Here is a 12840-nt window from a genome sequence, read left to right on the forward strand (position 1 = left end):
CGCAGATGTCCCACGCACAGTCTGTTGCTGCGCGCTCTATTCTTTGTAAAAGTAAAATTTAAAAAATAAGCTTTCGGGTCTGCTGAGGTGGTATAGGGAGAATGTACCCAATGCATCATGGAAGCTGAAAAGCTTTAACTGCGTGGTGGCCGGATTGGTTCCCATCACCTACACCACAAGGTCTTCCTATGAAGCCTATGGACCCTGAAGAAGAAATCTTATATTCTAATACAGACCTGCGTTAGAAATGCCAATTTCCCTCAGCTTTGCCCCTTTCTTTTCTGTTATCGCCTAATTGTCTGTGACTCCCCTCCTCTCATCTCCCCAATCTGCTCCTCCTCCTTTCACTCCGGCGATGCTGGGACAGGAGGCAGCACTCAGGCTGGGGCTACAAAGCAGCAGACGGGCTCCTCCAGGTCACCAAGTAGCACGGTGGTCACCGTTGTCTGACAGGGGGGGCCATTGTTACTCCACTGGGTTTATATATAAATACCTATACACCATACATTCCCACTCCTATTGCTCCTTGCTACACCATCTGCACCAATTAATTATATTTTTCTTATATTTTCATTCTCATTATAGCAATATATAAAATATTCCTAATTAATTTTTCCTATTTTAATTTCTTCCATTTATATCTGATTAACTTTTATATAATTGTACTTTCATTACATCACTTTCTCTAGTTTAATTTCATGTGTATCTCTTCTTTTGATCACACTTCTCCTATGGAGTAAATATATTAGATTTATTTATCTATATACTTCTTTCCTCAGCTCACCCAATATTCAACTCTCGTACCTAACAACGACACACACAGTGCTCCACAGCTAAATATTACAACGAATGTCAAATGAGTATAAGATATACCATACACACATAGCACGGCAAAAATAGATAATGGTTTAATTAATGCCCATCTCTTAATAAGTAAATAAATACATATATAGATAAATTAAAAAAAATTACCTTTGTTTCCTCTATACGTAGAGCATCAAGTAAATAGTGAAGAAGTTCTTGGCTATCTTGCTGCTGGAATGTTTTAAACCGAGGGGCTCTGTGAATCATACAAATTAAAATGAAGTTATAGATCACAGCATTGCTGAAGAGAACAGTAAGCTACTACTTAAACATGTATTGCCTTCCTCAATCTTAATCTTATTTTTATCTTTACCTCCAAATAAGAAATTACGTCCAATCTATACCGCCCTCTACTACAAATACCTCAATCGCAAGACTTTTTAATGTCTTTAGTTTCACAGGTCTATAGAATCACATATAGAACTTGATTTCTTTATAGGGAACTGATCACACCTGATGTAGCCAAGATCTGGGGAAGGTCATTGAAATCCTGGCAGTCGGATTTCCCCTATGGCGATTGGGCAGGAAGTGAAACCACTACATAATTATGAACAAGCGATGTATACTTTAAATTCAACTTTATTGCAAGAAGTCCATCTTAAAACTAACAGAGCATAAATCACCCCTTATCAACATCACCATATACCGTATATACTCGAGTATAAGCCGAGTTTTTCAGCACAAAAAATGTGCTGAAAAAGTACCCCCTCGGCTTATACTCGAGTCAAGTGTAGCATCATTTTGGCCGCTCGCTATAGCTGTGGGTGGTCACCCACAGCTATGCGAGCGGCCAGGAGGCCGCTCCAAAAAGGAGCAGGGACGGCCCTGATTCAGAGCGAGCGCTCTGTCAGAGCGTGCGGCTCTGATTCAGGGCCTTAGACATGAACATGAATATTAATATAAGGACTACCTTATGTTACTGGCTTTGAACTGAATAACATCTATAATTTGACAAATATACCAATTAAAATTGAAAAAATAAGATATATATAGGGAGACACCAGACAAAGGAAACAAACAATAGGGAAGGGGAAAGAAATCTTCAGTCCAGAAAAATGTATCAGACAGAGACCAGTTATATCCACAAACAAAGGAATAAAGTAATACAAAGATAATATAATATTACACACCCCTTGGTTAGGAGTCAACAAAATTGGAAATGTTAATATTGGACTTAGAAAGAGGGCCAGGATGTTAGATCTATATATTACGCTATTAATATTAACTTTATGATGAGGAACAAATCTGTAGTTTCAAAGATTTGAAATATTTGATTTTGAGTCTCTGTATCCAAAGTTTCAATAAATGTACCCCATTTACGATAAAAACGGACCACACCTATTTTGACGTCCGAGAGAGTCGAATACCTGTCATAATACATTAGCCGTGTTAGAAACTCTTTTACTGCTTGAATAGTGGGTTTTGAATGGGTAGTCCAAAAAAGCTCAAAGATTGTAAAGAAAACATAACACACCACTCTAACAAGAAAAGATCTTTAGAAAGCGTGTAAGAAAGTGTGTCTGGAGGGAACGCAGTGTCTCACAAGTAGACTTGGAGAAATGGATTTAACAGTGAGTAACAAAAATCCTATTTTTGACTTGATGCTATCTGTGTGACACTGCTCATCACTGGGACATTTCACAGTTGCTACTAAGTGAGGGTCTGCTCATAGTTAGCATTTTTGGATGTGAAAATCTGTAAACGACAGAACTTGGTAAATATATGGACAGAGGACCAAGTCGCTGCCTGACACACCTGCTCAGCCAATGCTCCAACTGCGCCAACGTATGAACCGAGACATGAGCTGGCTATAGCTTGTTTGGATACTGGCCAACCTCTTTTCTACATATTGTAAAAAACACAAAATCTGTCTATCCTGCAAAAACTGACAATCCTATTAAAGTAAATCAGTAATGATCTTTCAAAATCCAATAGAGTAAATTGAGTGTGCACAGGAGGTGACCCTAAAACCTTTAGCAAAGGATTGACAATATCCTGTATTAGATTAAAACTGGGCACTACGCTTTGATATTCACTATATTTATCTGATGGCTTAAGATAGGGATGGGGAACGTGCGGCCCGCAAAATCATTTGGTCTGGCCCAGCTGTGGCTCTCTCCCCCTCAGCGGCAGCAGGCATGCTGGGCTCTCTCCCCCTCAGCGGCAGCAGGCAGTTACCGTGGGGCTGTAGAGGGCTGTCATCAGCGGGGCCGAGCTAGTTACATCAGTGCTGGACCTCAGCGCTGCTCTTCCACCTTGCCTGTCACACGACCATCGGGACTACCCCCCTAGACTCTGCTTGGCAACATACAGACAGCCTCCCCATCTTCTTGGCTACCAGAGCCCACCAAAGGAGTAAGTGAGATGGTGGCCAGCTAACATCACTCGCCTCACCAAAGAGTAGCAGTTCCAGCCATCATAATAGGGGCGAGCTAATAAATTTTTGACCAAATATAGCAGCTAATTTTTAAGTTGATAATTTTGTATGACCCGCAAATGATGTTATAAATATCCAAATGGCCCTCGGCAGAAAAAAGTATCCCCACCCCTGGCTAAAGAGATACCTGTATAAGTCCCTCGACCCTAGATAACCAAACTAGATTGCCCCTTCCTGAACCCATCCAGAAGGAAATAAAATGGCTAGCTGAACTCCTAGTAGCCATAGTGATTTGCTGGGAAGTGAAAAGAAAGAAACCTATGTCCGATAAATGTTGAGGTGCTCACTGCGAGAAAACTAGCAGTTGCCTCAGAAATTCTTCTGCCTTGCCCTGCTTCCAATTCCATGTGTCCTGCTGTCTGGCTAATTACGGTGGGAGGACTCTGCTTGCACCTTCATAGTCTGTGAATAAAATCAGCCTTCTTTAACATGCAGAGCTTGCGGTTCTATGCATAATTGAATCCGGGGCTTAGCCTAGGAATCTGCAGTTCAGGATCTGAGCCAAAGTACTCACTTGTCCACAACAGACAAGACAAATCATTTTGAATCAAGCAGAGCTGCATCAATTGCTGCCTCACTCTAGTAATCAGTTGCTCTTTTGATCTTTTTTTTTTTGCTAAGGCATATAGTTTGGCCATAGGATGTTCTAATGAGAAGCATTCTATACATAACTATGACCATTTATCTATGGCCTTCGTGACCCAAGCAGATGCAAGTTTAGGTCTAAGAGCCGCCCCTTGGCTACAAACATAGACTTAAGCATACCCTCACGCCATACCTGCAGTGCTGGCCTTGCTGCCTGTAGCATATAGAAGGGCTGCTAAAATGCTGTAGCTGACTTCTCTCAGTGCTGCTTCTAAGAGCCATAAAGCCTGGAACACCCACCGAAGCACCTTAGAGTCTCCCCTGTGGCTACTAGTATGAAGGTTTATTCAGAGGGCTCTATTGCTTCGCCACAGGTTAAGAAAAATAATAAGAAAACATACAGTAAGGTAATGAAAACAATAAGTAAAATAAACTATGACTAGCTCCTTTACCTGCACAACTCTTTTGGGCACTTAACTGAAACTGAGGAATGCCTGTGGAGGGGAAGAGCTAAATACCTTAACCTTGTAAGTGCCATATCAGGCACCCTAAGTGAGCAGTGTCTCCGAGATAAGATGAAAGATAAAATAATTATAATAGGTACAGGTTGAGTCTCCCATATCCAAAATGCTTGGGACCAGGGGTATTTTGGATAACGGAATATTCCGTATTTTGGAATAATTACATATCATAATGAAATATCTTGGGAATGGGACCCCAATATACACACAGAATGCATTTGTATGTTATATACACGTTATACACACAGTCTGCAGGTCATTTTATACAATATTTTCAATAATTTTGTGGCTCAAGCAAAGTTTGTGTACATACATGAAATAAATTTATGTTTCATTTACACCCTATACACACAGCCTGAAGGTAATTTTATACAATATTTGTGATAATTTGTACCTTAGACAAAGTTTGTGTACATTGAACCATCAAAAATGAAAGGTTTTATTATCTCAGTCATGCCAAAATTATTCCGTATTTCGGAATATTCCGTATTTCGGAATATTTGGATATGGGAGACTCAACCTGTACTAGAAAACTAGTGTAATCCACTTCAAATAAGAAACAATGCATTAACACTAAGTACCTAATGTACTCAGCTTTGGAGTAACTAGCTAATATATATTATAATAAATACAGCTGGACTTAAGCAAATTCCAGAACATTTTATGAAAAACACATAATAATATGCTATAATGTTTGTTTCAGGTTATGATTTTATGTATAAATTAAGACTCCAGAAATGGGTTTGTACATATGTCTCAGTAAGAAATGGAAACAGACAGTATTGGAATTGATACACAGTCTTGACAGCTAAAAGATGTGCTCTTTTCTCCTTGAAAATATGCTCCAAGCAAGATCCTTGTGGAGACTGGACTGATGGTGGGCTGAGTTGACCGCTCACAGATGTGAGGACATATGGAAGCCAGTGTCAGTGAGCTACAACCTGTTGTATAGTGTCAGCAGTATAATGACAGAACAGGTTGGGACCCAACTAATGGTGACACGAAGTGAAGGGCAACTGTCACAGAGAGATATAAGCTATGTTCTCAACTATCGTTAAAAAGCATGTTAACTTGGCAACCTGTTTTATACCATATGTATGCAAATGCAAGTAATAATAAATATCACATAACCTTCAACTGACAGGAAACTCAATTTTATGCTATAATATTAATTTATTCATTGGTACGATCTTTGTATTGTGAGCTCCTTCAGCCTCATACTATTCTTCTGGTTTGACAACTAGTAGAATTTAAATTCTTAATTTTCAGTCCATTTTCATGATACAAACATTTGGGTTATTTCAAAAACAAATACTAATAATGCCATGACTTGTAGCATAGGTAAATGTGTACTGTTACTGCTATTTAGTGAGGGGGACATATTTGGGTTTTAGCCAATTGCTAAAACACAATAAAAAGTATTTAAAAGTTTTGCCAGCCAGTTTTCATAGCTAATATTCACCAACTAGCTGGCATTGTAGTGCAGAGTCATATGGCAAATTAAAGACTGCCTCCAAATTACCACCATCATTTCTGTGATGATTTTCATTACTCCCAGCGATATGTTTTCCTAGCAAAGCAGTACAACAGCCCATGGCTTCTCCCAGCTTCAGCAAGATGGATTGTATAATAACTAGCCTGCTCTGCTGTGCTGTAATAGGAACAACAATAGTTTAGTCCCAATGGAAAAGTGGAATTAATGCATAGCTGAGAACAGTAAACATTTCAAATTCCAAAACGACACTTTAGTAATAAACAAGTGTGACATGAACCCGTACTTTCCGCAGACCACCTAGTCATTGTAACGTGCCATATTCACATGTGCATGCAGCACTAGTTCACAGTGAATCAGAGATACTACCTAACTTTCCCACCTGCACAATGCACATAGCTTTCTCGAGACAGTCATTCCCAAAGGGAGTTAGGAGTATGAGAATCCTTACTAAGGATCAGAAATATTGCTCCAAATATGAAGCAGGTATGTAATACTTCCATTTCTGGCACTACAAAAATGCTAATAAAGGTACCTATTTGCAGGGAAGTATAGTTTGTAGACACTAGCACAGCAGGAAATATTATTTACAACCTGTACCTGTTCGGACCTTGGATCCACCCCTACCTGATTAAAAAGAAACAGCTCAGAGAGGAGCTGAGAAGATGGCCCATTGAGGCGAACGTGTGTCCTCAGGGCCGGATTAAGGAGGGGGGTGACAGGGGCAGTTGTCCCTGGGCCCCCACACAGGGTTGATGTGACCCTGCCAAGAGCGGCACCTGTTCCCGGGTAGAAGCTCTGGAGCCGCGCTGTTCGACAAACTGCATGCAGCACAGACAGTGCTGCTGCATCAGCTGTCTAAGGGAGAGAGAGAGGGCCAGCTTTACTGTGACTTTAAATCTCTCCGACCCCCGCCGATGCCTCAGCAACCGCATTGGGGGCAGAGCCAATACGGCAAGTCTCGTCACCATGTCCCCGCAAATTATGTAATTAATTGTGGGGGGCGGAGTCTAACGAATTGAGGAGGTGCCGGCCAGGTCCTTTTGCAACCTGCTGCTGATTAAGTGTTCTGTTTTAGGGTGTGTATGTATGTACAGTATGTATGTATATGATATTGTGCTAATGTGTTGGTGTGCATGCTGTGTATGTATGTGTTATTGTTTATATATGTGTTTGTTAGTGTGTGTATACTGTTTATGTGTATGTGTGAGTGGTGTCTTTGTGTGGGGTTTTCGAAGGGGGGGGGTAGGCTCGGCTCTGTGTGGCTTGAAGGGGGCCCCCACAAGCCTTAATCCGGCCCTGTGTGTCCTGGAGGAGATCTGCAAAGAGACCTCAGAGAGGAGCTGCATAGATGTTTTTTGGAGAGAGCAAAATATGGGGTAATGACGTGACCTGCAGTAAGAAGGAGAGAGATGCTCTAGGCAAAATAATCTGCAGAGAGACTGAGGGGCCCATTTATCAATGAGTTTTAAAACTTGTTGCATATGATAAATGGTGCAAAACTCACAAATGGATTGCGCTGAGGATCGACAACCAATAATAAATGTATACTTATGTTTGATTGATAGAATTAGCAATAGGCTACAAAAGGCTTCCTCAGTATCACTTATTTATTTCAATAAAATAATATTAAAGTACAACATACGAACAGCATAATATATTCAAAATGGGTCATCACATCAGGAACAGATAAATATCTCTCATATTAGTATACACAATTGAATAATAAAATCAACAATTACTAAAAAAAATAGAAACAAGGTCACTTTAAGAGAGATACAATCATATAAGTATCCACTCAATGACTACAAGCTTGTAAAGATTGTATAATTTAATGTTTAGTTGTTCACCCATATAATGGGAATAATCCACAAATGCAGGTTGAATATATTATGCTGTTCGTATGTTGTACTTTAATACTATTTTATTGAAACACATAAGTGACACTGAGAAAGCCTTTTGTAGCCTATTGCTAATTCTATCAATCAAACATAAGTATGCATTTATTATTGGTTGTCGATCCTCAGCGCAGTCCATTTGTGGGTTTTGCGGTATAGATATTTTTAGACCAGATTAGCTACTGGTCGATGGACTAGCAGCAGTGGATAAGATATTTTATTTATATTTACTTAGAGCGCCAGGACTTTTGGACTCAGAGCCAGAAAGACTGATTGAGCCCAAGCCTCTCATTTTTTCCTAGTATATGATAAATGGTGCTCAAGCCAATCAGCTCCCAACTGTCACTTTTCAAATAGATGACAGTTGGGAGCTGATTGGCTGGAGCACCATTATCATACGCAAAAAGTTTTAAAACTCGTTTTGTATGATAAAACTTGTTGATAAATGAGCCTGAGTGCAGTGATTTGCTGAGATAGCGACTACAGCAGCATAAGAATATTGGGCCAAATGTAATAGGGTGTCAGTTTTGGTAAATTGCGAGTTTTGTGCTAAACTCGCAATTTTTCACAACTCTCCAATGTAATAGGGTGTCAGTTCAATAGAACTTGCATTTTTCAGAGTTACTAAAAAATCTCCATTCTCAAACTCGCATCCAGATGTTTTCACATTGAAAACAATCAACTCACCCAATGTAATGGGGTGTCTGTTTTAGACTTGCAAAAAAAAGATAACCAAAAGTCCCCAAATAATAGACCTGCTTCAGGCTAGAGAGTATATCCTGAGCAGGGCAGATTAACACAGAAACATGCACATATCCATGAGATACGTGCAAGTTTCTGTGTGTACTTATGTAAAAGGTTTTACATTTTTTGTAAAAAATTACGTGCATCCCCTCCCCAAAAGCATAACCAGCCCCAGGCTTTTTAAAGCCTGTCCTGATTCTAAAAATACAGGGGACAAAATGCGTAGGGGGCCCCTGTATATTAAGGACCAGCACAGGGCTTTGTTGAGCTGGTCCTGGTTCTGGAAAATCAGGGGACAAAATGAGTAGGGGTCCCCTGAAAATTCCAAAACCAGCACCAAACTCGTTCTAGCGGGGGGATAATGCCACACCCAGGGAAAATCTTTCACCGTTTTCCCCGGCCAAAGCATTACAGCTGACTGCTAGTCAGCTCAGGCCAGAAATCCCTGGGGAGTTGGGGATCCCCCCAATAAAGGGGTCCCCCTCTCCAGGGCACCCCAGGCCTAGACTGAGAGCCCAGGGCTATCCCAGTCACCTTAGGGCGGTGGCTGCCGGGTTGATAGTGTTAGTGTTTTGTGTAAATTAAAGGGTTAAATATTCTCTTTATTTGTAGAACCACACGTACCAGTAAGCCTCCCCCGCATGCTGATATTTGGAGAACCACAAATACCAGCACGCGGGGCATTGTAGTTCCACAGCTAAAGAAATACATAAAAAAACAAACACACACCGTGAAGTAAAATGTTAAAACATACCTGCACACTCACACGACCCCAACTCGTTTTGCCCCCTGATTTTCCAAAACCAGCACTGGCTCTGCAAAGCCATGTGCTGGTTCTTCATATACAGGGGCCCCCTACGCATTTTGGCCCCTGTATTTTTAAAAGCAGGACAGGCTTTATAAAGCATGGGGCTGGTAAGGCTTTTGGGGAGGGAGTGCACGTCATTTGTATTTTAAAATACAGACAGAAGCCATCACGGATCTCACTGATCTGTGATGGCTGCTCTAAAACTCGCACCTTTTAATGCTACTCGCATTAAAAGGTGTCAGTTTACATAGTCCTAAACTCGCATATGTAGTAGCCTCGAGCTGAAAAGCTCGCAGGCTATTGAATTTGCGAGTTTCAGTACAAACTCGCACTTTTTAAAAGTGTGAGAAAGTGCGAGTTAGTACTGTTACTTAATCTGACTACCTATTACGGTACATTTGGACCATTGTGTTTAAGCCACTACAGCTAGTATTAAATGGCCTAGCTTCCCACTTGACAGAGAACAGAACTGATTTAGCACTCTCAGTGGGAGCTAGGTTTATTGTGTTCTGTGAAACAATGTTATTTTATTGATAATAAAAAGGTAATTTATGTTCAAAAGTCAGTTAGTTGATGAAAATCCCTTTTTGTGCACCAAAACACTAACTAAAGCACCGTTATCAGTTCTCCAGACCACAGCTTTGTAATCTCAGCCCTGATCCACCTTGCAGATATACTGGTTTCCTTTCTTTATGTAACAATGACTGTGTTGCAGCTATGGTATTCCTATTTATTCTTGGCCAGATATTTCTTGCCCTTTGATGATAATTACATATGTACTGTTAGCAATTCATCTAGCCAGGGACTGTACATTGACAAGGAAACTCCTAAATATACAGTCAGACAGCATTGGATTTGCACAACAGCATCATACACACAGAGAAGCCTTATCCTATAAACACTATAATAGCTAGTATAGGTGCTGCTTAATATATGTACAATATTTTAATAATCAAAATTATATAGCCTGCTAGTTAAATACAAAGATGCTGTACAGTATATGTCTATATAAGGTCAATTTGGATGTGCATATTCGGCCTGCAATCCAGAAAAACATGATGGGAAATCCACAATGGTAAATGCCATCCATGACACTTGAGATGCACAGGTAGATTTGTTGCCACTAATAAGCTACCATTGTGTCTGAAATCTAGGTGACCTGAGCCATACTTGACAAATAAAGTAAAGATATACCAAAGTTTGACTGATCACTGATGTCAAAATTACATTTTACTTCTTACAGATTACAGATTGTATAATACATACAAAAACTACAAAGAAAATTAATAATTTTACAGACACTTGTATGCATATGGGTCATTCCATATGAAGTGGACCAATTTTGAAGTTCGTCCCCACCTGACCATCTCCAATTTTGATAATTTCTTACATGAAGATTGGCATATATGTCAGACTACCTTAGGGAAAAAATGTAGTTCACAGTATGCAATAGTAGCAAAACTGAAAGTGGTGGTGGGTGCAACTGTCAAAATTACCAATATTAGAGATAGTTAGGTGGGGACCTAGGAAGCCCATTAAAAGGTTAGGTTATCATTATTTTTTGGTTAGATTTAATTTTTGCTTTGAAGGATCACTAAACCTCCAAGCTGAAATGTTCAGGTTTGAGAGCATAGGGCCTGATTCAGAGATGAATGCAATGTTGATGTTTACGCAGTTTGAGCGAACTGCAGATCACAGTTTGAACAGTGATCTGAACATGCGTCTGAGTCACAATGTGCATTCGTTAAGTTTCATTTTTGTTGTCGCTCACAGTGAGGATAAATTTGCAAAATGGTTGACAGGCAAGGACTGTTAGTGGGTGGCAACGAGGAGGTAACGACTCAAGAGCAGGTGTGTCACAACCGTTTTTGGGGCATGTTTTATACATAATCAAAATGGCTCAGCTCCCATGGCCATTCTGTGCGGCCATTGGGTTACTCAGAAGTCCGATAATCAACTGATCTGTGACCGAGCTGTGTCTTTGAACACATTTTCTTGGATTAGAAAAGCCGCTGGTGGGTGTCTCAATAACAATGCAGGCGGCTGTAACATTTGCATATTTTTGCACAGCCGCTGTGTACATCTCTGAATCATGCTCATAGTGGCTCTGTTAGAAAGTATTACTCTCCCACTCAATTACAAACAATCTGCAACTCTTCCCAAACTCTAACTCAGTTAGAAGGGGATGCAATCATAATCCCAACTGCGGAGATTCAGGCGCTCAGAAAGCCGGCGCCGGAACCCGACACCTGTCAGAATCCCAGCACCAGCATCCCGACCGTCGGAATCCTGAAGGTAAGTAGTGGGGTTAGCTTTAGGGTTAAGCACTAGGGAGTTAGATTTAGAGTGAGGGGAGGGGGAAGTTAGGCTTAGGCACTAGTGTGGGGAGGTTAGGTTCAGGCACCGGGGAGGGAGGGTTAGTGTAGGGAGAGGAGGAGGGTTAGGATACCTACCGACAGGTGTTGGTATCCTAACCCTGTCCGCTGGGATCCTGAGCACCGGCATCCCGTACCCAACCCGTTAGAAGAGCACCATCCACCTAACATGGCAAAGTGACAAATAGCGATGAAAGAACATGATGGGCATATTTAGTTAAGTATAATCACTATTTATTGTATATTATTCAGCTCAGTAAAACACAGTCCTTATTATATACTAATTTCAAACAATGATTCTACTTGCTCTTTAAAGGCACGTTTTGGTCTCGTGATCCTCTTCTCTATGCTAAAAGAGTTAATTGAGGGACTGTATACATACATACTAAATATATAAATATATATACACAAACACACATACAGCACATTATGAACTTAAAATTAAATGCTGTACTGCATGTATACTATAATGATTACTCAAATGCACAATATGTTAAATGGAAACATTCAATAATAATCAAGGTTAAAAATGTTGAGCTCTAGATCACTGAAAGCTGACAGCTAAAAGATGTGCTCTTTTCTCCTTGAAAATATGCTCCAAGCAAGATGCTTGTGGAGACTGGACTGCTGGGATGGTGTGTTGAGTTGACCGCTCACAGATGTGAGGACATATGGAAGCCAGTGTCAGTAAGCTACAACCTGTTGTATAGTGTCAGCAGTATAATGACAGAACAGGTTGGGTCCCAACTAATGGTGACATGAAGTGAAGGGCAACTGTCACAGAGAGATAAATGCTAGTAAGGCTCAATTCACTCACTTTCTTTTTAAAAACATAATTTGCAATACCAATGCTTTAATTTTAAAAGAAAAGCTAGGGTAATCTTTCCATGTTCAAAGCAACGAAGCACTGTGAGAAAAACAATACCAGAATACATATGATTATATTTTCTATTGCTTTCAACAAACAACAAAATACATTTTGAATGTGTCCAATATAATGAACTGCTAATTAAACACTCATCCCTGGGGAGTGATCAGATATTAAAGCAAAAAAAATATACACGACTGTCACATTTACCAATAAACAGTTTGTTTAAAATGGAAATAACCCAGAAA

General features: G+C 40.2%; 1 protein-coding gene across 11 annotated transcripts in view; it reads right to left on the reverse strand.

The window, feature by feature from the left end:
• Nucleotides 1-12840, reverse strand: part of USP45 (ubiquitin specific peptidase 45) — a 293573-nt gene that overhangs the window by 102998 nt on the left and 177735 nt on the right. For all 11 annotated transcript variants that reach the window (XM_088472232.1, XM_088472241.1, XM_088472266.1 and 8 more), the window contains exon 9: nucleotides 973-1060. In XM_088472232.1, coding sequence (XP_088328358.1) covers nucleotides 973-1060 — 88 coding nt within the window. The remainder of the gene's footprint in view (nucleotides 1-972; nucleotides 1061-12840) is intronic.

This window comes from Taudactylus pleione, unplaced genomic scaffold, assembly GCF_031769625.1.
Source record: "Taudactylus pleione unplaced genomic scaffold, aTauple2 ptg000015l, whole genome shotgun sequence".
Taxonomy (NCBI): Eukaryota; Metazoa; Chordata; class Amphibia; order Anura; family Myobatrachidae; genus Taudactylus; species Taudactylus pleione.